The sequence below is a fragment of the Octopus bimaculoides genome, chromosome 3 (genome assembly GCF_046866305.1).
Source record: "Octopus bimaculoides isolate indiv1 chromosome 3, ASM4686630v1, whole genome shotgun sequence".
NCBI classification, from domain to species: Eukaryota; Metazoa; Mollusca; class Cephalopoda; order Octopoda; family Octopodidae; genus Octopus; species Octopus bimaculoides.
In genome coordinates this window covers 78457057-78484556 of record NC_142930.1, presented here as the reverse complement: position 1 = coordinate 78484556, position 27500 = coordinate 78457057, and the positions used below count along the sequence as shown (strand labels likewise).

General features: G+C 36.7%; 1 protein-coding gene across 27 annotated transcripts in view; it reads right to left on the bottom strand.

Moving 5' to 3' along the window:
• The window catches only part of LOC106874806 (F-box only protein 16), a 333993-nt gene that overhangs the window by 29934 nt on the left and 276559 nt on the right, over positions 1–27500 (bottom strand). For 19 of the 27 annotated variants that reach the window (XR_016241101.1, XR_016241099.1, XR_016241103.1 and 16 more), the window contains one exon: positions 18679–18868. The exons of 1 other annotated variant lie outside the window; for it this stretch is intronic. Coding sequence is in view for 20 of the 26 variants with exons in the window: in XM_089349270.1 (XP_089205396.1) it covers positions 18679–18868 (190 nt within the window). In the remaining 6 variants the exon portion in view is untranslated. Of the gene's footprint in view, positions 2046–18678; positions 18886–27500 lie in introns of those variants that run through there. 7 more of the 27 variants (XR_016241102.1, XR_016241104.1, XR_016241100.1 and 4 more) reach the window with 4 other exon arrangements.

Genomic DNA, 27500 nt, shown 5'->3' with positions numbered 1-27500 from the left:
TTCTGTGTTGACTTTTTGGAACTCTACTTCGCTCTCGTTGATCATCTCCACGCACTTTTCCACTGCAAAATCCACGTCGATAGATGGGTATAGTGATACCACATCCATGCTACCCACTATACACCCTGTCAGTTTGCAAGTGTTGTTGCAGTCGTTGATCCTGCTGAGGAGATCTTCCGTGCTGTCACAGACATCAGGTGACATCTGGATTATGGGGCGTATGATCATTGAGAGGAAGTAGGAAATCCTGTAGTTACTAGCGACATTCGCTCCACAGACTGGTCTTGTTGGTGGTCCCACTACAGGATTAGTTGTTACTTTGTGGTCCTTACGGAGCCCATACAGCGTCGGGATATCATTGTTCCAGGCTTGGAAGTTGTTGGCTGTGCGCTTCTGGGGTCTAAGAACAATTGTCCACATCATCATGTGGGCATTGAGGACTTTTTCTCTTTCCTCATGCGCCTGTAAGGTTGTTACCTTCGTATTGGCGATGTGAGGTTGCATTGCCTGGATATAGTTCGGCAGGCTGTCTATTGACATTCTGCCGGACTTATCTGTGGGAAGGCATACCACTTCTCCATTTTTCGTGCGCTGCATGAGCTTGTTAGGCCACTTGTGGGTATATTCCCAAGTTGTTGGGCCTCTGTCTTATTCTGTCTCTGTCTCTTAGTGTATAATTCTAAAATCTGTCTAAGTTTTGTCCTAGCTATAGTAAACTGTGCTTCCATGTGGTTATGAGTATGTTTAGGGATGCAGACTCTTTTGTTAAAGGGTAATGTTGTCGGGTATACCCGGCTCATATTATAAGTTTTGTCATGTATGTTGAAGAATTGAGTGTCAAGGAGGTTAGTATTCCTGTTGTTGGCCCCTCTGGGGTTGTCTTCTTCGTAACTACTACTACTATTACTGCCATTATTGCTACTCCCATTCATCCTGCTATTCCTACCACTACTATTGTTACTGTCACTACCACCACCACCACCACCACCATCACTATTGTTACCACCCCATCTAATGTTTTCTGTTTTAGGTCTACTGACTCCCTGTCCAAGAATTCTGTTGCATTCAACTTTATTCTCCCTCTTGACCCCCATGGCCTTACCTTTGTCTGTGTTCTTGTGCCTATGGTTATCTGTGTCTGTGTGTCGTTCTCCCTGTTATTGTTGTTGTTGTATTCGATTTGTTCTCTGTTATTGTTTTTGTTTCTATTGCTTGTCCTCATGTGTTCGTTTTTGCTGTTGTTGTTGTTGCTGTTGGTGTTCATGGGGTTGCAGTTGTTTTTGTTGCTACGGCTGTTGTTGTTGCTGCAGTCTCTATTGTTTGTGTTGTTGCTGCTGCTGTGGTTATTGTTGGTATTGTTGTTGTCGTGATTGTTTTCATCCATGTTGTTGTTGCTGCGGTTATCGTTGGTACTGTTGTTGTTGTGATTGTCGTCATTCATGTTGTTGCTGCGGTTATTGTTGTTGTTGTCATTCGTGTTGTTGTCACTCGTGTTGTTGCTGTTGTTGTTGTTGTACATGTTTAAATTCCAACGTATTTTTGTGAACGACTTTTCGATTTCGTAGAGGCATTGGATGGGGTTAACCTTGTGATATATCGCATATTTCGGTGGTAGTTGAAGTAGCGATTTTTCATCTGGGTCTGTTGTTATTCCCCCATAGATGTTGGCTTCGTTGTCTCTGTTGAACTCTGCTGGTAGAGGGACCTCTGCCATAACAATTCCGTTTATTGTTTCTGGGTATCCCTCTTTCTTTTCTTTTGCGAGTTTGTATTGCTGTTCACTTTTTAACCACGAGATTTTCTTTCTAAAGTGTATATTGCACTGGCGTTTGACATATGTATTCTCTGCGTATATTATATTCATAAGTGTGGTTCTCTCTATTCGTGTGGTGATGCCTCTAATTTCTTTTAATAGAATGCGTCTACGCTTATTTTGTTGGCTGAGTTCCTTATATATTTTGTTCTTAATGTTCGCCATTAGCGTCCGTTTTAGCCTTTCGGCTTGACCCTTGGTGAGTTCTAGTTTTTCTACGCTGGATGTGACCCTGTTGGTGTATAAAACAAATACAAACGAACACGTATTAACAGAGAATATAGGTGATACAGACACTCCCCATACACACATGCACTTTCAAAAGACAGACATATTGAAGGACACGCATGCGTAGACACATACAATAGGAATACAAAATACAAAATGGCTGATAGTTAGCAAGGTGAGACACACATAAGAAAGAAGGAAACAAAGGACCACTGATGAGGTCACAGAAGTGTGACGAAAGAACTCTGGCCGAAATAAGATTAAGATTAATGTAATATAAAGCTGAAGCAAATTAACACCAAATATACAGTGCGTGTGTTTTTATTGGCTAAACTGGCAATATGACCATCCCCAAGTACAACAATATATATATATATATATATATATATATATATATATGCATATGTAAGAACACAGGTACAAGATTTTCTGGGCAGGGAACACAGATGGGGTCGGGGGCGTGTGTATACTTCTTGCAGAGAAATGGGTGGATAAGGTAATCGAGGTAGAATATCCGATGGAATACTTAAGGTTAGATTAGTCCTTCACCATGGGTTAGCAACCATTATCTCGGCCTATGCCCCTCAGCCCAGGTGAAGAATGCACTCCACAACATAGACTAGTAGTTAGTGACTTCAGGATTAGGACCAAGTGGTTGCCCAGGAGATGACCAGCTTGGAGGAGAAATGTCTGGAAGCTCAAAGATCCTGCGAATGGACAGAGATTTAGAGACTTATTACTTGAGGCCTTTGACGAAATAGAAGGGGAAGTATCTTCACACGATGTAGAAGACAACTGGACGTTTCTACGGGACAACCTGCTGAGGGCCACTGACCAGATCTGTGGATGGTGCAAAGTCCCCTCTCGACCCAAAATAACGTGGTGGTGGAACAATGTTGTTGACAGGGCTATTAGACAAAAGAAACAGGCTTGGAGGGACTGGAAAAAACGGTGGTAGCAGGAAATTCTATCAGACTGCCAGGAGGGAAGCTAAGCGACAGGATTATTTAGCCAGAGGGGAAGCAGATAAGAAAAAATTTGCCAATGTTCTGCACTGTGAGAACCAAAGACTTGAAGTATTTTGTGTTGCAAGACAGTGTGTGAGAGAGAATTGTGATGTTGTGGGAGAGAAATGTGTTCGCATGGATGATGGTACGCTTGCACTGAACAAGGCTGCAAACAAAGAGGTACGGAGACGCCACTACGAAAGGTTGCTCAATAAAGGGAATGAATGGGAGAAAGAGAGTCTGCCGAATGTTGACCCAACAGAGGGACCAGCGATTCGAGTTGACAGTACCATGGTAGATAAAGCTATTAAGAGTATGAAGACAGGGAAAGCCCCTGGCCCTTCAGGAATCACTGCAGAGATGCTCAAAATATCTGGCAGTATTGGCTGTAGCCTAGTCACCCGTATTGTTAACCAGGTGATACAAGAAGGAGTCATACCCAATGACTGGTGTAGCGGCACCATAGTCAACTGCTACAAAGGTAAAGGTGACGCTTTAGATACAAATAATTACAGCGGTATCAAGCTGTTAGATCAGGTAATGAAAGTCACGGAGAGGGTCATAGCCCAACTAATTAGGGGAATAGTCAGTTTAGATGAGATGCAGTTTGGGTTCGTGCCAGGGAAAAGCACCACTGATGCTATATTTCTGGTAAGACAGCTGTGGGAGAAATACCTAGCCAAAGATAAACCTCTGTACCTGGCTTTCGTTGACATGGAGAAAGCCTTTGACAGGGTCCCCCGATCCCTTATCTGGTGGTCAATGAGGAAACTAGGGATAGAAGAATGGTTAGTGAGGGCTGTGCGAGCCATGTACAGAGATGCTGTCAGTAAGATGAGGGTTGGCAACGAGTACAGTGAAGAATTCTGGGTAGAGGTAGGGGTCCACCAAGGTTCAGTCCTCAGCCCCCTCCTATGTATCATAGTCCTCCAGGCGATAACAGAGGAATTCAAGACAGGATGCCCCTGGGAGCTCCTCTATGCTGATGACCTTGCATTAATTGCTGAGTCACTATCAGAACTAGAGGAGAAATTTCAGGTGTGGAAGCAAGGACTAGAATCGAAGGGCCTTAGAGTCAACCTAGCTAAAACCAAAGTTCTAATGAGTAGGAAGGTAGACAAAATACAAACCCCTTCAGGTAGATGGTCCTGCTCGATCTGTAGAAAAGGCGTAGGTAGAAACTCTATAAGATGCACCTAGTGCAAGCTATGGACACATAAGAGGTGCAGGAATATCAAAGGAAGGTTAACTAGGAAGTTAGTTTTTGTATGTAGCAGATGTTCAGAAGCTATAAACACTGTAAATGTGCAGAAAACAACTTCTGCTACATTCCAGGGAGAAAAACTAGACGTAGTTGATAGCTTCCGCTATTTAGGTGACCAAGTTAGTAGTGGGGGAGAGTGCGCTGAAAGTGTAGCTGCTAGAATAAGAATAGCCTGGGCAAAGTTCAGAGAGCTCTTACCTCTGCTGGTGACAAGGGGCCTCTCACTCAGAGTAAAAGGCAGACTGTATGACGCATGTGTATGAACAGCCATTCTTCATGGCAGTGAAACATGGGCTATGACTGCTGAGGACATGCGTAAGCTTGCAAGGAATGAAGCCAGTATGCTCCAATGGATGTGTAATGTCAGTGTGCATACTAGACAGAGTATTAGTACCTTGAGAGAAAAGTTGAACTTACGAAGCATCAGTTGTGGTGTGCAAGAGAGACGATTGCGCTGGTATGGTCATGTAGCGAGAATGGATGAGGATAGCTGTGTGAAAAAGTGCCACACCCTAGCAGTTGTGGGAACCTGTGGAAGAGGTAGGCCCAGGAAAACCTGGGATGAGGTAGTGAGGCACGACCTTCGAACATTGGGCCTCACCGAGGCAATGACTTCTGACCGAGACCTCTGGAAATATGCTGTGCGTGAAAAGAGCCGGCAAGCCAAGTGAGACCTAAATCTAAGGCCTCAGCCAGTCCACTTATGCGTACTTTCCTTCATTGGACATTAAACTTTGCTTGCGAAGACCTGTCGAGGCAAATGAAATCGAAATCGAGATCAAATTAAATTTGACGACTGGCACCCATGCCAACGTCGTCTCCTTCATTGGACACGAAACTCAGCTTGTGAAGACCTGTTGGGACAAGCGAAAGCGAAATCGTGATGGCACCTGTGCCCAGCATCGGCTTTCTGGCACTTGTGCCCGTGGCATGTGTAAGGATTTTCGAGTGAGATCGTTGCCAGTGCCCCTTGAGTGGCTCTTGTGCGGGTGGAACGTAAAATACACCATTTTGAGCGTGGCCATTGCCAGTACCGCCTGACTGGCCTTCGTGCCGGTGGCACGTAAAAGCACCCACTACACTCTCGGCGTGGTTGGCATTAGGAAGGACATCCAGCTGTAGAAACTCTGCCAAATCAGATTGGAGTCTGGTGTAGCCATCTGGTCTCACCAGTCCTCAGTCAAATCGTCCAACCCATGCTAGCATGGGAAGCGGACGTTAAACGACGACGATGATGATGATGATGTATAAAAATATGTATGCATGTATATATACTCTTACTCTTTTACTTGTTTCAGTCATTTAACCACAGCCATGCTAAAGCGCCGCCTTTAGTTGAGCAAATCAACTCCAGGACTTATTCTTTGTAAGCCTAGTACTTATTCTATCGGGGTTTTTTACCGAACTGCTAAGTTACAAGGACGTAAACACACCAGCATCGGTTGTCAAGCGATGTTGGGGGGACAAACACAGACACACAAACATATATACACATACATACATACATACATATATATATATATATATATATATATATATATATATATATATATATATTGTTACGAACGCCCGCGCGAAAACCTCAATGAAGAGAAAATTTGCACGTGCGACGATGAACACTCAGTGAGTCAGGATGTTCGCCAATAAGCCCCGGCGGAGCACGTAACGATGACAACGAAAAGGAGAAATAACACAGACCATTCGTTGTGTAGTCAAACTAAATTTTTTTTCAAAACAAAACAAAACATTGCATTACAATAATTCATGCTTTTGAAATAACACATGTAGCATTTAACAATAGTTTCCAAGCATTTAACATTACAAAGTTTACAATCATTACATAATCATAAAGTTTACAATCAAGAGTCATTAAAAGTTCTTCTGCTTCTTTTGTTTTTCTTTTCTTTTCCTCTCTTTTAACACAGTTAACAAAAGTTCTTTTTCTTTCTTTTCAACCAGTTAACATCACAATTAGCAAAGTTCTTTTTATTTTCTTCACAAAAACATATAACCAAACGCAATAACATTTTCTTTAAAGAAATATAAACAAAGCTTCACCGCAACAAATTATTTCTCCTGACCAACGCAGCCCACTACATCACTTTTGCCTGCCACAACAGTTCCATCTCTCTGTCTCTCTCTCAGATTGCTTCAGTCCCTATCTGCCTCTCTTACGGGCTAAACCCTCTCCGTCACTGGCTCTATCTATTTTGCTGATCGGCTCTCTCTATCAACAGCCTCTCTCTCTCAATCTCTATCTGTCAGTCTCTATCACCAACCGCTCTGTCCATCTGGCTGACCACTGCTGTCACTCCACTTGTTCTTCACTGGCTGACCGCTTGTACACCAACTGCGATTCCAAATCTATGCTCCCGTATTTATGACAGATACCTATGACAGATACCGTACCCAACAGTGCTACGTTCCCCTCCAAAACTGGGTCAGTTTAGTACAGTTCCTATTTGCTTTTTTTAAACTTTCGGTGACCGGAAAGGGTCAGAGATCACATTCCTATGCCATAAATAACCGTGCTCGTTGACAGGACAAAGGAAATACCATTGTCCTGAATAACTAGAATATGGTTTCAAACTTAGCTCCTGGAATAGGGACATAACGTTATTTTTGTTTATCGGCGGTTGTATCAATATATATATATATATATACATATATGTACAATTAGATGAGAGGAATTAGCAGTAAAAATTATTCCTACCCAAATAGCAGTAGAATTCTTAATACCTACTACTAGAAGGACTTTATCTTCTCCATAGGAAAAAATAACGGACTACCTCATCACAAAGTTTAAAAAGTTGGCATATTATTATTATTGTATCAACAACCCCTCAAGAAATAATTTCCACATAGACCCCTCCACCGCATACAGAACTGACACGCACGTACCCAACAAATTTTAACAAATAAACAGCATTCCAAACGCAACGAATAACGGTCATACTAGGGATCATGTATGTATGAGAATATTTATATATACATATATATATGTATGTGTGAGGGGATAGATGTATATGTGTATGTCACCCTCACATGTGGTGACAGTGCCTGTTGACTATTTTGGTATGCATGTGCAGCCATCTGTGTATGTGCATCTGAGCACACATATATGTACTCATGTAGCTATGTTTTTGTATCCATGTATATCTGCGTATGGTAATGTATACATGCATAGGCATGTATATTGGAGTTTTTATAACTCCAATATATACTTTTATACACTTTTTGTAGCCTTTTTTATGTGCCTTATATTTTCATATTTTCATTTTTATTTTATTCTTATTTTATATTTGTATTGTATTTTGTAAATCTCCGAAGAGGCTTAGCGAATCATTACAGAGAAAAGGTTAATTATATAGATTCTAATTATGAAACCGATCTGAGTAGTAATAATAATAATAATTTTAATAGCAATAGTAATAATGATACAGTTTTTAATTTAAATAATAACAATAAATATGAAGATAACCTCAATCATAAATTACCTAACGATAGCAACAAGCTTAACATTCTTTCACGAAATAAGGGAAATAACCGTCAAATAAAACCTTGTCTCAATGATAATAATAAACTAAGACTATTTATAAACAATACCGGAAAACATTCTAAACCAGAACCTAATAAATATGTCTGGGTAATTCTTCCTTTTAGTAAAAGTGTAAAATCAAACTTGGTATCCCAGTTCCAAAACGCTATAAATAAGAACTTTCCTAAACATTCTCATTACTCCCAAGTCATAAACACACACAAGGTTAGATTCGGTTTCTCTAACATGAAGAACATTTCACAGATAATATCTGCACACAATATGAGGCTTTTGCATCCACTAGAGAGTTCAAACAGTAATAACATTGAACCAGACATTATTAACCCTTACCAAAATAACAATAATAACACTAATAATAATAATATAGGGAACAATAATAATAACATGACACATAATAGTAATAGTCACAACAACAAAATCATTATTTCAGAAGTTAATAGCAAAAGAATTAGTTTTTTAAGTGAAAATGCGAAACTCAGAAACACTATCTACCAATGCCAAGTTAGTACTCCTACAAATACTCACTTTTATGTAGGATCTTCCTCTACACCATTATCCACTAGAATTTCTAACAATTTTTCATCCTTTAGAGATAGAAGCAAACGTAATACCACGAGCCTTAGCAAACTAATTTGGGATCTTAAAGATAATAACATTAAATTTCAACTAGACTGGCTTATTCTTTCTATTTCTAAGCCATATGAAAAGGGTGGAAAATTTTGCCATCTTTGTGTTACCGAACTCCTCTTTATTTTATTTTCAAAGAATAATCTGGTAAATACTTTCATAGAACATTCTTACAGATGTAAACACTGGCAAAAACATACATTTTCAGCATTTAAATAAGTCACTGTTTTTATAAAACGCTATCATATTAACCCGTAATAAGTAAATTCTTCAAATAGTTCTAATAAAACATATTATTAATTCCCTCAAAGGTTAGATTAAAATTATTTACGATTCAAATTATTTATCTAAACTTTCGTAATTTATTAACCTAAATTAGAGCATACTTTAAATCTTGATAAACTCTTGTAACAACCAAAACATACAAAATTTATGTACGTATGAATATACCGGTATAGGTGTTTTATATATACGCGTATATCTGTGAGAGAAAATGTGTATGTGTGTGTCTGTGTGTACATATTCAGGGTTTGTATAAACTAGAGGTGTTTCTATTGGTTTTTTTGTGTACGTATACGCATTATCATTTATATTTTTACTTTTACCCTTGTTTTTACTCTTATTAATATATATTTTTTTAAATATATCAATATGCATTCACGTATGATTTTTTGGCTGTATGTACATTTTTGTGTATAGATGTATTTATTTATATATTCATATATGAGTGTACTTGTGAATAAGTATGGGAGCGTATTTGTGTAGATGTATTTTTTATAAAAAAATATATGTCTATATTTAGATGTATGTGTGTAAATATACATGTGTGTATATGATTGTATATACAAGTATATGTGAGTGTGTATGTCCACATGTGTATGTATATGTATGTATGTATATGTATATATATGTGTGTGCCTGTGTATATATATATATATATATATATATATATATATATATATATATATATATATATATATATATATATATATATATATATATGTGTGTGTGTGTGTGTGTGTGTGTGTGTATATTTATATATATATAGATATGTGTGTGTGGGTGTGAGTGTCTGTGTGTATGTATGTATATATCTATACTTGTGTGGGTGTGTGTACGTATGTTTGTAAGTATATATGTGTGTATATGTGTACATATCTATGTATATGTATGTATATATAATTGTGTATGTATTTGTATAAATCCATATCTATGCGTTATTAGGTTCTGTATGTGTGTACATATATCTGTATGTATGTGTGTGTATATATGTATGTATGCGTGTATGTGTGTTTGTGTATATATATATATATGTGTGTATATATATATATATATATATATATATATATATATATATATATATATATATATATATATATATATATATATATATATATATATATATATATATTTGCTACAATCGCTTTCGTGACGGATCCGGCGCCTTTCGTGGAAGCTTTCGCCCGCTTCTTAGGACCGACTGACCCGTGCTCGACCGCCGTTGGCACGGAACCCTTCTCCACTTCGGTCTTCGAAGGTCTCGTTCGAATGTGGTGTGTGCCAGAGGGTTTGCAAATCCAATGGGGGTCTTAAAAGACATGTTAGGATCCACAATGAGCAGAACTTACTTGCAGGTATTGGTAGTGCAAATCAGAGGTGCAATCTGTGTGGGTGTTTTTTCAAAACACTGTCTGGTTTAAAAAGCCACATCAGACGCCATGAAAGGGCTAAGGTATAGGTGCAGGAGCTGGTCAAACTCTGTTTAAGGAGTAGACAACCACCATATATATATATGTATATGTATATATATATATATATGTGTGTGTGTGTATATATATATATATATATATATGTATATGTATGTATGTATATATGAAAACATTTGAGTTCTTTTTCTTATATATATGTATTTGTATGTATGTGCATGCGTGTGTTTACGTATGTGTTTGTATACATGTATGTATATGTATATGCGTATCTGTTTATTTGGTTATAGGCGTAGATGTATATGTATGTGTCTATTTCTATTTATACATGTGTATATATATATGTATATATGTGTGTATGTGGACATGCACACATGTGTGTATATTTGTATATGCGTGGGTACGTATGTGCATATGTGTAAATGTGGGCGTATGTATGTGTGTGTGTATATATATATATATATATATACACATATATATATATGTATATATATGTATATATATATGTGTATATGTAATTATGTATGCATGTATGTTTATACATTTATATGTATGTGTTGTCCAACCCACCATCCGGTAGCGTCCAATTCTCTAACGGTTTTATTCAAATGAATCACGTCATAACCTTATCCATCTATTGTTTTCATACTCGGTCATAATGTCTTACGTTTAAGAAGATTCCCATGCATTCCCTGAAGAGAAGGTTACAATTTTAACATCACAGATCCCTATGGATCACACAGGTTGTAATCCTTTGAAACATATGTAGGAATAAAGTATGCAATTATAACATGCGTTTTCTCCATTCCTTAAATTTTTAAATATACTCAAATACCCAAAATTTCAAGGAGTTCCTGCCTTAAAAACAGGAACTACACCACAGTTATTTTGTGTTCTTTGCTACATTGGTTTCTATTAACCCATTTATTCTATCCGAAGAATTTTTATTCATTAAGATAGAAGAAATACATATAATTAAATATATATATATATATATATATATATATATATATATATATATATATATATGTATGTATGCATGTATATATGTGAGATATATGAGATAATAGTTTCAGAATTAATAATGAAACTATTAAACTGAAAGTATCTGACATTACAATAAAGAGATGTTATTGTTTCACTTTTGACATGTAACACTGAAATAATGTGGAGATAAGAGATTGCTCCAGGATTTGAATTAGGCAAGAAGTTGAAATTTTTTTGGGCCCATGACACCACATGGATCCTAAGTAAAGGCATGTGTAAAATTTGAATGAAATCAGTTGGGTAGTTCGCGAGTTTTAGGGATTCACACAGACAGATTCACAGGCAGATACACATTCTCAGTTTTATATGTTAAGATATATATGTATGTATATATATGTATATATGTGTGTGTGTGTGTGTGTTTGTACTCCCATCATTGCTTGACAACCGATGTTGCTGTGTTTACGTCCCCGTAACTTAGGCGTTTGGAAAAACAAACCGATAGAATAAGTACTAGGCTGACAAAGAATATATCCTGGGGTCGATTTCTTCGACTGAGGGTGGTGCACCAGCATGGCCACAGTCACATAACCAAAACAAGTAAAACAAAAAAAAATTATGCTATTTTAATCCTGAGCAATGCCAGGTATCTCTGCTAGTATGTATATGTGTGTATATATATATATATATATATATATATATATATATCATTCAACCACAGTAGTGGTTGAATATATTCTTAAGTCCACCATTTCGTCAATCGCAGCAGATTCCAAGCTTCACCACTAATTCAGTTCTCAACTAAATTGCAAACTGCTAACAGTTTTAAAGAGGACACTTTGGTATAAATAGTTTGAGATTTGGTTCAGTAGAAAAAGTTACTGCCCCCTCAAGGGTCGCAGGAAGGCACCTATTCACCTTCAATTTTAAATTAAAATTATACCTTTCTTTGGCTTAAATGATAGAAAAATGCATGAGGAATTCAGAATTACTAATTGCATTGAACAAAATTTAGTAGAAAAAGAGTTATGAGGTAAAATGTTACGAAATTTCATATCAGTAAGTAAGAGAGTAAGGGAGTAATGCTTCAGCAGTAAGAATAAAGAATATATTTCTAAAATGAATGTTTACTTTCTAAGGCAGCGAGCTGGCAGAAACATTAGCATGCCAGGTGAAATGCTTGACTGTGTTTTGTCTGTCTTTACGTTTTTGAGTTCAAATTTCAATAAGGTCAACTTTGACGTAGAGATTATTTCATTAATTTTTTTTTTTAACTAAACACTTTCAAACTTCTGATACTGGTAGAATGTGTCACATAGAATAGGGTTTACTCTTAACGTTTTTGAAAAAATTACGTATTTTAGAAGTGGTATTTCGTCTGTCTTTACGTTCTGAGTTCAAATTCCATCGAGGTTGACTTTGCCTTTCATTCACTTCGGATCTATTCAATTAGACGTACAAATTATTTCGTTAATTTTTTTTAACTAAACACTTTCAAACTTCCATTACTGGTAGAATGTGTCACATAGAACAGGGTTTACTCTTAATGTTTTGTACAAAATTTTGTATTTTAGAAGTTATTTCGTCAGATGTTACAGAGTAACAATGGACAAATTTGTGTTTGATAAGTGCCAACACACGAAACTCTCAGCTTTTGACTTACTCTCTAACCTCTGCTGATGATATATATATATATACATATTACATATATGTGTAAAAACATCTCATCACACAATCAAACCAATGAAAGAGCCTCTACCTGGTTGCTCGATACACTAAAAATAACAGCCAAAGTATCACCCTACCTAAATCATGCGCCCATTGTATGTAATGTCCTAGATTATCCCTAAAAAGACAGTTTGCTGAAGGATGGAATGTCTGTGATGATATGTTTGCAGTATCAGGGTTGATCTGAGGCTAAATAACAACACTATGGTAAATTTCTATATTAACACCCGCACGATTTTCACTAAGAAAAAGAAAATTTGATTTTTTGCGTGGAATCAAGTATCCTGACATCCTAATATGCTGCAAGTCCCTTATTTTGGTTTGGTAAAAATTGCATGGAATCAAATACCCTGACCTCCTAATATGTTGCAAATACCTTATTTTGGTCCAGAATCATTGGAAATTTTATTTTTCATTGAATGAATTCCTGTGACCTCCTAATATTGCAAAATTAGGTTAGTTAAGGTGAGCCTGGTAACTGATGGTTTTGGGGTTTTTGGGGTCTATTATCATCAGTTACATGGAAAAATTGAAATATTATCTTTCAGTATTTTATAAGGTAAAACCTTAAATTATTAATTGACATATTATCTTATAACAGCAATGCCTGTAAAAATCATGGATTACAGGGAAAAATGCGAGCATGTAAAGTAATATTCTTAAGATTATAAACCTGGAAAAGTGCAGGACAAGTTATTACACCTGTAAAAGTATAGGACAAGCTATTACTTCTAGTAAAGTAAAGAATAAGAAACTTTTTACTTAAAATATTGCAGCTAAAATTAAAATTTTAATATTAAAAATTATTTTATTATAGTTTACAAATAATACTATACTTATTTAAGTAGAATTTGGCTAATTTACTACCTTAAATACAGGAAAAAGTGACTAATTAGACAAACTTACAAATTAGCTGAACAGTTTTGTACAATAAATTTAAAAGATGAGAACTGTAAGGAGTGATAAATTAGAAGTGGCATTCTTTGCTGCAATATTTTAAGTAAAAAGTTTCTTATTCTTTACTTTACAATAGTTTGTCCTATACTTTTACAGGTGTAATAACTTGTCATGTACTTTTCCAGGTTTATAATCTTAAGAATATTACTTTTCATGTTCGCATTTTTCCATGTAATATATATATATATATATATATATATATATATACCGTTTATTCCTCCACAATTTTTTCTTCTCTCCCCTTTGTGTATACAGAGGAGGTAGAAAGAAATTAGATAACACCATTTGTAATGATGCCAGTGGTATGCATCTTAGATACCAAGGTAAAAACTAGAATACTGCACAGAGGTTTTGTGACAAAGCAAACAGTGAACACATGGTACAAGTCTGATAAATATCAATGAGTGATGTTTGTAGAGGCTACACTTCATGGGGAACTAGTCTGTATATTTAGGAAAACTCTGAAGGACACCAAATTCAACATTAAGATTGCTGAGAAGCAGGGAGAATAAAATTTAGTTTGATATAACACACTACCATATAATATCCTTTCCAGGAGATGCAGACTGCTCCAAAGAATCCTTGCCTATTTTGTGGACCAATGAGAAGATCTGAAAGACTGTCAAGATGCTTACATGCTTACATGCACTTTTGCACAATGCAGTGTGAATGAATTTGAGTAATCTATACATATTGTATAGCTGAGTTTGTGAGTGTGCATGTGTGTGTGTGTGTGTGTGTGTGTGTGTGTGTGTTGCATCTATAGAAATCCACACCTTACAAGATAGCAATCTGGGAGTCACACCAATGGATTCTTCATGGTCGAAAATGCCCGGAATCGGCCATTTGTTTTTTTTTTTTTGGTTGCTTCCTAACATGTGAATTTTTGCATTAAAAATAATTTTAAACCATAAATTCTAACAATTTTCAAGTCGCCACCATTTGCAAACATGAGTTAAGTCCCCTTCTAGCGATGGTGCAAAGAGAGAGAGAGTGAGAGAGATAACAGATTTTTTAAATTTCGTCTTTTTACTGCTCCATTTATCCACAACTAATTTCCATATTTGCTGAATCCGTTGCTCTACTCATACCGACATATAGCTGGTCGTGCATGAACATGGGAGACAGTAGTAGTTACCAGAGCAAAAATCATCACTGCTCACTGTAGACACGGTCCTTTGCAAACGATCGGCTGTTATTTTGTAAACAATGTTACGAAACTTCATGTTTTCTAATTATATATATATATATATGCTTTCGGTGCAAATGGTTTTCTTGTACAATGCAGTATCATGTTTTCGAATTATATATATATATATATACATATGCTTTCGGTGCAAATGGTTTTCTTATATGACACCGTATCTTACAATCCTGTAAATGATAATAATAATGGTATTTTTATATAACATTAAAGTTTATGGCGTTCACCGTGCAATGACTAAGGAAAATAGTCTAATAACGAGGCATATAAGCACTCGACAGAAAAAAGGCTTTCCTATCCATGTGTGAAGGTACCACAATTATTCATGTTAACAAAGGGATGTGGGTTCGCGTCCCACCCCACGCAGATGGGAAAGCCTTCTTTTTTCTGTCGAGGGTTTATATCCCCCATTATTAGACTATTTTCGTTAGTCATTGCACGGTGAACGGCATAAGCTTTAAGCTTATATAAAAATACCATTATTATCATTTACAGGATTGTAAAATACGGCACCCTATAATAAAGCCATTTGCACCGAAAGCATATATATATATATATATATATATATATATATATATATATGCTTACTATAGCCTCAGGTTGAACAAAATCTTCAGTGGATTTCTTACTCGGAAACTGAAAGAAGACTGTCGTATATATATATATGTGTATATTTGTATATGTGTGTACTTTTATATTGGGTTTGTAGCCCCACCATTGCTTGACAACTGATGTTGCTGTTTACATTCCCGTAACTTAGCGGTTTGGTAAAAGACACTGACACAATGAGTACTAGGCTTACAAAGAACAAATCCTGTGGTTGATTTCTTCGACCAGCGGCGGTGCTCCACCATGGCCGCAGTCACATGACAGAAACAAGTAAAGCAATAAAATCTATGCCATTTTCATCCCGAGCAAGGCCGGGTATCTCTGCTAGTCATTAACCAAATCAATAACCATAATTTACCTTATGGTGTGGATGAATTAACTGTATCCTTCCCATTGTTATAAACACAAAGTATCTATTTAATTCACTGTGTGTATGGATGTGTGCCAAACCACATGCATGCATATGCTTATATCTTTGTGTAAGTTTGTATGAGTGAATGTATGTGCGCCATACAACCTAAACGAGGGTGTGTATACATCCATGTCTGCTCACAGTTATATTTAATACTTTTTTTGCTGTATTGTATATTTGTTTCTTTTTACATCTGATTTTATTGATCTTCTATAATAATGATGCTGTATCCCTTAATTTATTGCTTTTGTATACACATACCAAAAAGAAAACTTGTGGAACAGATGTTATTTTAACGAGATACATCTTGTAATCACCTGAAGAGACACATCTACACCGACAGATACTCCTAAACCAGTTGTTCAGTATCTCACCCATGAGGGATCGGTGCTAGGTGGGTTGAAACAATTGTAGTGATCAATAAACATTCTCATATCTTCCATCTTCAATCTCTCTCATTAATCATATATATATATATATATATGATTATATATATATATATATATATATATATATATATATATATATATATATATATGATTATATATATATATATATATATATATTTACACACACACATTTACATACACACACACACATGCACACACACACACACACACACACACACATATATGGTAATTAACATCATAATTTAGGGTCTTCCCCTACCTAGCCTCCTTTATAGACAGTTACTTTATACCCAATTTACTACTCCTAATATCTTGACAATATTTTTGACCATACCTAGCCATGAGCTGTCACTCTTGCCCTTCATTCCAAACAGACACAGTCCTCTAGTCTTAGATTTAGTTGTTGATAAGAAGACAAATAAATTAGAAATCCTTTACAAGCTATGACCCCAGTAAGCTTCATGCCTTTCTTGGAAGTGTAGTCTATTTTTAGCTACAATAGCGACAACATGGATTTCTTCCATATTTTTGCTCTGTTAAAGTATTTGAGAAAAATTATATTAGTGTGTCCAACTGATGAAAATTCTATTTATTTGTGAGAGCCCTGCATTTAAATTGATGTAATGATTGCATTGTTCAATTAAATGGAGCCGCTTGAAACAGTCGTACTGCATCATTTCTTGATATGCTGTTGCTTATTTTGATTATATATATATATGTGTGTGTGTGTGTGTGTGTGTGTGTGTGTGTGTGTATATAAAATTAACAGAATGAGATAAAAAATCCAAGGCTATGAAAGATTTCAGAACATTTATAAGAAGATCTTACAGCTGTTTCCGGGATATTTTACATATCCCTTCATCAGAGACAGTGCGAGAAAATGGTTAAGCAATAGTTATTATAGAGAGGATATGAAATACAGAGTGAAGTGGAGGAAGGAAACAGAAATGAGATACGTAACGATATTGTATCAACAGTTCCATTATTTGACCAGAATGGTGGAAATATAAGTTTCTTGTACCTTGTGTGTAGGTTCCAATGTTGCTTATAATTGGTCATTCCAAGCATAAAGTCTTGTAAAAGGTGTTATTCGATGGAGAGTTTTTTGTTGAAGTGACTTAAAAGTTAGGAATGTGTTTGTAAGGTGAAATAAAAACAAGAAAAGAAGGAAAAAAAGAAGAGAAAGAAAAAAGAAGAATAGAAAAAGGGGGAGAGAGATAATAAAGAAATGAAGAGACAGAATGTATGCTGGCTAGTGGTCAGTCAGGATAAAATGATAGAAAGAAGAGAGAGGTGAGAGTGAGATAGAGAGAAAGAGATGAGGGTGTAAAGAGATGAGAGGGTAAAGAGTAAAGGAGTGTGAGGTATGTTGTGATAAAGCCTAAGTGAAGAGCAGAGAGAGGGGGTAGGGGTAGTAAAATGGTGGAATAAAGAATTTGGGAATACAGGTTAGGTTGCTTAAGAGACAGGTCAGTGATGAGTAGTAGAATAACGTATATCTGTGAAGATGTATACACGTATATATATATATATATATATATATATATATATAAAAACAAATAGTAAATGAGTATATGCATATATACGTACAGGTATGTGCATACCGACATCCACCTATATGTATAGGTGCATATCTGGGTACAGGACATTGCAAACAAAACGTAGACAAGAAAATACACAAGCCACATAGAGAACATTTTCCTTCATCAGCTACCCCTGTTTTAACACCGGCGTTTCGAAGAGCTGATATATATATATATATATATATATACCCACTGCATGGCACCTTGGGCAAGTGTGTTCTGCTATAGCCTTGGGCCAACCAAAGCCTTGTGAGTGGATTTGATAAACAGAAACTGAAAGAAGCCTGTCGTATATATATATATATATATATATATATATATACACACACATATACATATATACACATATACATATATATGTATATATTTGTGTGTCTATGTTTGTCCCCCACCGTTGTTTGACAATTGATGTTGGTGTGTTTACATCCCCGTAACTTACCAGTTTGGCAAAGAGACTGATAGAATAAGTACTAGGCTTACAAAGAATATGTCCTGGGGTCAATTTGTTCGACTAAAAGCAGTGCTCCTGCATGGCCACATTCAAATGACTGAAACAAGTAAAAGAATACCACTCATTTACTTACATAATGTGCCTTGGTTTTTTTGTACAGGTCTCACACATTTTGAGTGACTGAGAGTTATAGTAGTTGTGATTGGTTCTTCTGATATTTGTAATGTATCAATATAGTTTTGAAAAGCTGGTGTTGTTTGTAATCTGCTGGTGTTATAATCTGTGTTGAGGTTCAGCATTAACTCATCAGTTTGTTTCAACTTCTGCAATAGAAAACACACTGTTCAAAACATTATTTTACCTATTTACCTATCATCATCATTGTCTTCATATCCACCATTGTCATCATCAGCAGAAGTATTCCCTCCATGTAAATGATGATTACTGGGACCACCACCACCACCATCATCATCATAATTATCATACTCCACACTCTCACCATAATTGTCATCATTGTAATCAACTTCATTCATCACTATCACTATTTGCAACACTTATTCTCAAAAACAGAGTGTACTTTTACAAGTTAATGCAATCTGGTAAAAATAGCAACAAAATCTTCCTAAAACCGTATGCTATTATTTTGAAAAAAGGAGAATATATTGCATAATGTAATTTTAAGTATGTTATGAAAAGATGGTCATTGCTATAATGCCTTTGATCATAGATTTGCACAGTCAGGTCTCACTTGGAATAAATAACTACAGAATACACTTATTCCTATGTCTTCTACATTTCATATAGTTAGAGTGGTAAAGTTACAGAAATGGCAGAGTGGTGGAGTAAATGCTTTATGCTTTAGTTCAAATCCTGAAAGAATAAGATACAAAGTACACTTTGCCTTTCATCCATCCAAGATTAATAAAATATGTACTGGACAAGTAATGGATTTGATCAAGTTTACATTAACTTTCACCCCAAATTTGTGGTCTTGTGTCAATAATACAAAAACTATGGATGAGGTAATGAAAAATGATCTCAAGATGTTACATTTAATGATAGAAGCAACAAAGGACTGTGTCAACTGGTCATACATGGTGCTGCAGAGCACACAACCTTTCACGCAAACTTAGTGTACATGTATGCCACCTTTGCCAATTGTTTTGTCAATGCATCCCTTCTGCCTTGCCCATTTTATACTCTGCATCATCTATTCTAACTACTGTGTCTATTCCATACAGTTTGGTTGGAACAATATATGATATACTTTGGCTATACATGAGTAAAAGTGATATAATTGATTGAGTTAGTATTAGCCCCAATCAAACTGTTAAATAAAATCTAGTCAGCTGTGTTGGTATTTGAACATTAAAGGCACCATACTTTTCTATATCTTAAAGCATCTGATGCAACTTTTAGCAGCACTCTCCACAATCCAAGAAAACACTTGATATTTGTTGCTCTTTAAGTGTGTATAGCTGTAGGACATGAATGCAAAATGGGTGGGATCAGGTAGCAACTGCAAAGATCTTTGCAGTAAGAATCTTACTCTTATAGTTCCATTGCTATAATATTTTTCCCAACTGAGGACAATAACGCTACATAGTTATTACTATGTAAAGGGAAGACATGGGTAATGCATGTATTTCTTAAAATGTGTCTCCCAACATACTCATCCTGATGATCTACTTATTTATGTATATTTCTTTGGGATACATTTCATGCATGAATGTATATGTGAGTGTATGTATGTATATAAGTCCGAAAATACATGTAAATATCTTTTCTTCTATTTATTTTAGTATTCTTTCTAGAATGAGGGAGGTGGTTTCTGAAAAAGAAACAAAAATCCATCATTGGAATTTGGATAACAATAATGATAATTGTAATATATTCAACTTTAAAAAAGTTTTGTTTATTTTTACTGATCCATTTACAGATTGTATCTCTAAAGTTCTTGTTAGCAGCTCTATTTCTTTGCTTGAACATTTTAGCTTCTCCAGCTTCTTGCTTAGGCATTTGCTTACAAAGCTGAGTGCATGAATGATTATTGGTATGAATACAAAATTAGATAGGCTGTGAAACATGGGCTGTGACTGCTGAGGACATGCGTAAGCTCGCAAGGAATGAAGCCAGTATGCTCCGCTGGATGTGTAATGTAAATGTGCATACCCGTCAGAGTGTAAGTATCTTGAGAGAAAAGCTGAACATAAGAAGCGTCAGTTGTGATGTGCAAGAGAGACGATTGCGCTGGTTTGGACATGTGGTGAGAATGAATGAGGATAGCTGCGTGAAAAAGTGCCACTCCCTAACAGTTGAGGGAACCCGTGGAAGAGGTAGGCCCAGGAAGACCTGGGCTGAGGTGGTGAGGCAAGACCTTCGAACATTGGGCCTCACCGAGGCGATGACTACTGACCGAGACCTTTGGAAATGTGCTGTGCGTGAGAAGACCCGGCAAGCCAAGTGAGATCGTTGCCAGTGCCCCTGGACTGGCTCTTGTGCGGGTGGCACATAAGATGTACCATCCTGAGCGTGACCGTTGCCAGTACCGCCTGACTGGCCTTGTAGGGTTTTCGAGCAAGATCGTTGCCAGTGCCCCTGGACTGGCTCTTGTGCGGGTGGCACATAAGATGTACCATCCTGAGCGTGACCGTTGCCAGTACCGCCTGACTGGCCTTGTAGGGTTTTCGAGCAAGATCGTTGCCAGTGCCCCTGGACTGGCTCTTGTGCGGGTGGCACATAAAAGACACCATTTCGAGCGTGGCCGTTTTCATGTGGGTGACACGTAAAAGCACCCACTACACTCTCTGAGTGGTTGGCGTTAGGAAGGGCATCCAGCTGTAGAAACTCTGCCAAATTAGATTGGAGCCTGGTGTTGCCATCCGGTTGCACCAGTCCTCAGTCAAATCGTCCAACCCATGCTAGCATGGAAAGCGGACGTTAAACGATGATGATGATGATGATGATGATGATGATGATGATGATGATGAAGGAGTTGCAAGCTTCAAATCAGTTGTCCATAGATATTCCCTTTCTTGCTGATTCTGGAAGAGATGCTCACATCTTTTGTCCCAAATAACTATGCTAGGTCTGTTATGCTTGCACTTTGTAGAAGTTTTGATGGAAATGTTTCACCAATATTCCTTGCTTTGATATGTATTTCATAGAAGAGGTGTTGTTTTTATTTATTTTTCTGTGGATGACATTGTATGTTGTTTTAATACCATGTCACATTGTAAGGTAGTGCCTTGATATTTTTGGGAAGCTGCTAATTACATGTGATATATTTTCCACAAAAGAGTAACATAATCAACATTTCCAGTTGCATCTTGGGATTTTAAAGGCATCATTGTCCTGTTTGTTGACAAAATATTTTGCAGTTGTCTCCTAATTTTGGACTGCAAGAATATAATCTTAAACTCATGGCATGGTGTAGTGTACACAAGTCCAGGAGAGGCTACACTTCCTGTTAATATTGTCATCCTTTTCTTGTTCATGGAAAATACACTCATGTATAACTTTTTGTGGTATGTAGTGTGTTTCTCTTCCAGGTCACAGGTATGGTTGTGTGGTTAAAAAATTTGCTTCTCAACCACATGGTTTGGATTCAATTCCTCTACATGACACCTTGGATGGAGAAGGAGAAAAAGGCTGGATAAAAAGGTGCATGGAGGAGAGATGAGACGATGAAGAGGGGCCTGAGCATACCCTTAAGATAGAATGTCCAAGAGAGCATGGTGAGAAGAGAGTGAGTTGGGTAAAGATTGTCAGAGTGCAATTCCTCCGCATTTTAGTATCATGACTTTGGAGAAAAGAGGAAGGAGTCATTGCAGGATATAAGTATTGGGCGTATTCAATATGCACAAAGAGAGCTGTGATTGACATGGCATAGTGAATGGAAGAGGTAAGAAGATACAGAATAGATGATGTAGAGTATAAAATGAGCAAGACAGAGGGGATGCATTTACAGAACAATTGGCAAAGGTGGTGTGCATGTACAGTAAGTTTGTGTAAAAGGTCAGGTGTTCTTCAGCACCATGTATGACTAGTTGACACAGACATTTGTAATCTCCTTCATTAAATGTAACATCTTGAGGTCATTTTTCACTACCTCATACAAAGTTTTCTTTCTATAGAGTAGGAGATCTGGCATTTGCTTACACAACACACACACACACACACACACACACACACACACACACACACACATCACACACACACACAAACATATACCTAAATATCTATCTAATTTCCATTTTATTTCTTAATTTTTCTGTTTATATATTGTTTTCTTTATTTTCCATTTCTGTCTGTATCAGATGAGCTAGAAAGATGAAGTGCTAAAACTTTGAATCACTCTAACAAGAACCTCCAGCCACTATCAGCAACCATCCTAAAAGATAATAGGTTATGTGCCATTACTACTGGCAATTTACAGGATCCAAATTGTGGTGAAGAAATGTAGTGAAGAAAAAACTGGCATATTGCTATGCTTATGATATTGGTGTCAAACAAATATAAAAGCAACCAGGGTGCAGATAAGGATAAATGGTCAAGAAGCATGTATCACAATCATAAGATACTTAGATGATCCTGTAGCATGGCACCTAAGACAAATGTCTATTGCAATAGCCTCATGGAAGACTCTACCACTTAAACTATAATTCCACTTAATCAAATAATTGGAATCATACATACATATATTCAAGATAGGATGCCCCTGGGAGCTCCTCTATGCTGACGACCTTGCACTAATTGCTGAGTCACTATCAGAACTAGAGGAGAAGTTTCAGGTGTGGAAGCAAAGACTAGAATCGAAGGGCCTTAGAGTCAACCTAGCTAAAACCAAAGTCCTAATAAGTACGAAGGTAGACAAAACACAAACCACTTCAGGTAGATGGCCCTGCTCGATCTGTAGAAAAGGCGTAGGTAGAAACCCCATAAGTTGTACCCAGTGTAAGCTATGGACACATAAGAGGTGCAGTAATATCAAAGGAAGGCTAACTAGCAAGATAGTTTTTGTATGTGGCAATAAACACTGAAAACTCAGGAGCAATAAACACTGAAAATGTGCAGAAAACAACTTTTGCCACATTCCAGGGAGAAAAACTAGAAGTAGTTGATAGCTTCCGCTATCTAGGTGACCAAGTTAGTAGCGGGGGAGGGTGCACTGAAAGTGTAGCTGTTAGAATAAGAATAGCCTGGGCAAAGTTCAGAGAGCTCTTACCTCTGCTGGTGACAAAGGGCCTCTCACTCAGAGTAAAAGGCAGACTGTATGACACATGTGTATGAACCGCCATGCTACATGGCAGTGAAACATGGGCCGTGACTGCTGAGGACATGTGTAAGCTCGCAAGAAACAAAGCCAGTATGCTCTGATGGATGTGTAATGTCAGTGTGCATACTCAACAGAGTGTAAGTACCTTGAGAGAAAAGTTAGACCTAAGAAGCATCAGTTATGGTGTGCAAGAGAGACGACTGCACTGGTATGGTGATGTGGCAAGAATGGTTGAGGATAGCTGTGTGAAAAAGTGCCACACCCTAGCGGTTGAGGGAACCTGTGGAAGAGGTAGACCCAGGAAGAACTCGGATGAGGTTGTGAGGCATGACCTTCGAACTTTAGGCCTCACCAAGGCAATGACTAGTGGCCGGGACGTTTGGAAATATGCAGTACGTGAGAAGACCCGGCAAGCCAAGTGAGAGCATAATCTGTGGCCTCTGCTAGAAGTGTAGCCAGTTCACTTATTCTTATCTTTACTTCATTGGACACTATGCTTGCGAAGACCTGTTGAGGCAAGTGAATTTAAAATCTAAAATCGAAATCGAACCAAATCCGACGACTGGCACCCATGCCAACCTCTCCTTCATTGGACACTAAACTCTGCTTGTGAAGATCTGTTGGGGCAAGTGAAATCGAAAATGTAATTGAACCATATTCAATGACCGGCACTTGTGCCAGTGGAGCACTAACAGCACCATCCGATCATTGCCAGAGAAGCTGTCTGGCTTCCATGCTAGTGGCATGTAAATAGCATCATTTGAGCGTGATCGTTACCAGTGTCGCCTTACTGGCACGTTAGAAAATCATTCAAGCGAGGTCATTGCCAGTGCCGCTGGACTGGCTCCTGTGCAGGTGGAACGTAAAAAACACCATTTTGAGCATGGCCGTTGCCAGTACCACGTGACTGGCCCTCGTGCCGGTGGCACATAAAAGCACCCACTACATTCTCAGAGTGGTTGGCGTTAGGAAGGGCATCCAGCTGTAGAAACTCTGCCAGATCAGATTGGAGCCTGGTGCAGCCATCCAGTTCACCAGTTCTCAGTCAAATCATTCAACCCATACTAGCATGATGATGATACATAGATTTATGCATGTGTGTGTGTATGTGTATATATATATATATATATATATATATATATATATATATATATATATCATATATATCATAAATAGATAGATAATGTGTAATTTGAGCAACTAAATGTGAGGTGCCAGCTGCAATAGTCATATGATGGAGAACAAAACAAGCAATCAGTTAGTTGGATAGATATTTAATCGATTGGCTAATAATAAAGGAGTGGATTTGAACCAGTGTATATTATTAATATTGGTGTAATGACTCTCCCTATTTTAATATTGGTGTAATGACACAACAAAATATAATATTATCATTATTATTATCATTATTATTATTATTATTATTATTATTATTATTATTATTATTATTATTCTTATTAAGGCGGTGAGCTGGCAGAATCGTTAGCATGCTGGGTATTTTGTTTCTCACTATGTTCTGAGTTCAAATTCTGCCTTTCATCCTTTCGAGGTCAGTAAATTAAGTACCAGTAAAACATTGAGGTCGATGTTATCGACTAGTCCCCTCATCCCAAATTCAGGCCTTGTGCCTTTAGTAGAAAGGATTATTATTATTATTGTTCAGTAGTTTTATTTTTATAACGTGCTTTCACTTCACTACCGAACGCAGCTCTGTGCGCCTTGGGTATGTGCTGTGGTTTGCTGTGGTACTCTTATGGTTACTGTATTGAAAGTGTTTTATTATTTATTATTATTATTTAAAACAGGTTTGATTTGGTCCCAGGCTCAGGTAGTCAAATGGAGAGGTATAGGAAGTTCAAGATGGCTACCAGAAATTGGGCTGCTATTGGTCAAGGCAGGTCACATAGTGTTATTCTTTTAGCATTTAAACCAGCCATATCTGGCCAAAATATTCTATAAGTTTTATGTTCAAACCAGCCAAATCTGGCCTCTCACATGAATCCTACAATGACATTCTAAAAATTAACAGATACCTCATCAAAAAGCTAAGTCATAATGCATGGTTAATTCAAAACAATATCAATAAAATAAGCATTAAATTTGGCAGAGTAATCTAAATGTTAAAGAGTTAAAAGTAAAATCAAAATTCCCAGTGACACCAGTTACATTAAAAAGGAGAATTCCTTGGACTACATGGATCAACAGGAAGCTGGTGGCACCCCTACTATCTAGTTTGTCTTTGAAGGGGACTTATATGACATTGGATCCATGGCTGGCGAAGGTCTGTGTGTGTGTCTATATGTATATATACATATATATATATAGATCATCCTCTTCGCCAATATCCAGAAGAATATCTAACCATTATTCTTCTTTTAGGGATAGAAATAAACGCAATACCATGAGTCTTAGCAGATTAATTTGGGGACTTAAAGACAACATAAAATTTAACTTAGACTGGCTAATTCTCTCCACGTCTATACCATACGACAAAGGTAGGAAATTTTGTCCATTATGTAATACGGAACTGTTCTTCATTTTATTCTCGAAGAATAAACTGGTGAACACGTTCATCGAAAATGCGTACAGATGTAAACATTGGCAACCCCACGTATTTTTTTCATATAAATAACCCATACTAATTTATATAACATAGATGACTCACCTATTTATCTATTAGTTTTTCACATAATTCAAGCGATAAAAGTTAATTATACATTTATATGTATAAAGGTATGGTTGGCTTGTTTCACTTGATATATGTTATCTGAACACTCTCCATCTTTTGAACCCAAATTAGGACACCCAGAACGTCTATAAACATGAACTTCAACATTACTTTCAGTTTAACTTAACATAAACATTACTTCCAACTATGTTCAATACGTTGTGCTCCAATAACCTTATTCCTTTGATTTCATTGCTCTTTTGTACCTACATCTCCTTCACTTGCTGCTTTCACTTTCTTCAGCAAAGATAGGAGTTATTTATCTTGTTTAGGTTATATTAGTGGCATTATTCTGTGTCTAAGAATTTTAATTGTCTTCTTTAACTTTCTTAGACATATCTAAGATTCTGAAAGCAATCTTAGTTCATTTGTTTACGTTTATCGTAAGATGAATTCAAAACATATAAATATTTTCTTCTCCCTGCTTTATGACGTATAAAATACTGCACAACATAAAATTTTATTTTATTTTATCTATTGGAAAACCCTTGCACCAACAAATATAGAGCGTGATTATCGAGGTAAACTTTGGTAATAATAATAACTTAGTTTATACAAGTAATTTTTACTCCTTTAACCCCCTTTTTTTGCCCCCTCTAATTTCCATCTCACTTAATAACACAATCTCTCTCTTTAGATTAATAGACCATTCATCACCTTTATAAATTGTCAATCACTTAATATCTTACTAGTTAATATAAGCATCATTTTCCCATACATATAGCACTGCCTTAGTATTCATCACCACATGAATACCGTGTGTATATGCGTACAAATGTATGTATATGCATGTATGTGTCCATGTATATGTATGTGTATGTGTGTGTAGATATGTGTGCATGTATGTGTATGTATATGTATGTGTGTATATATGTATGTATATATATGAACTTGTGTATATATATATATATATATATATATACTTATAGGCATTTATGTCAACACTGCA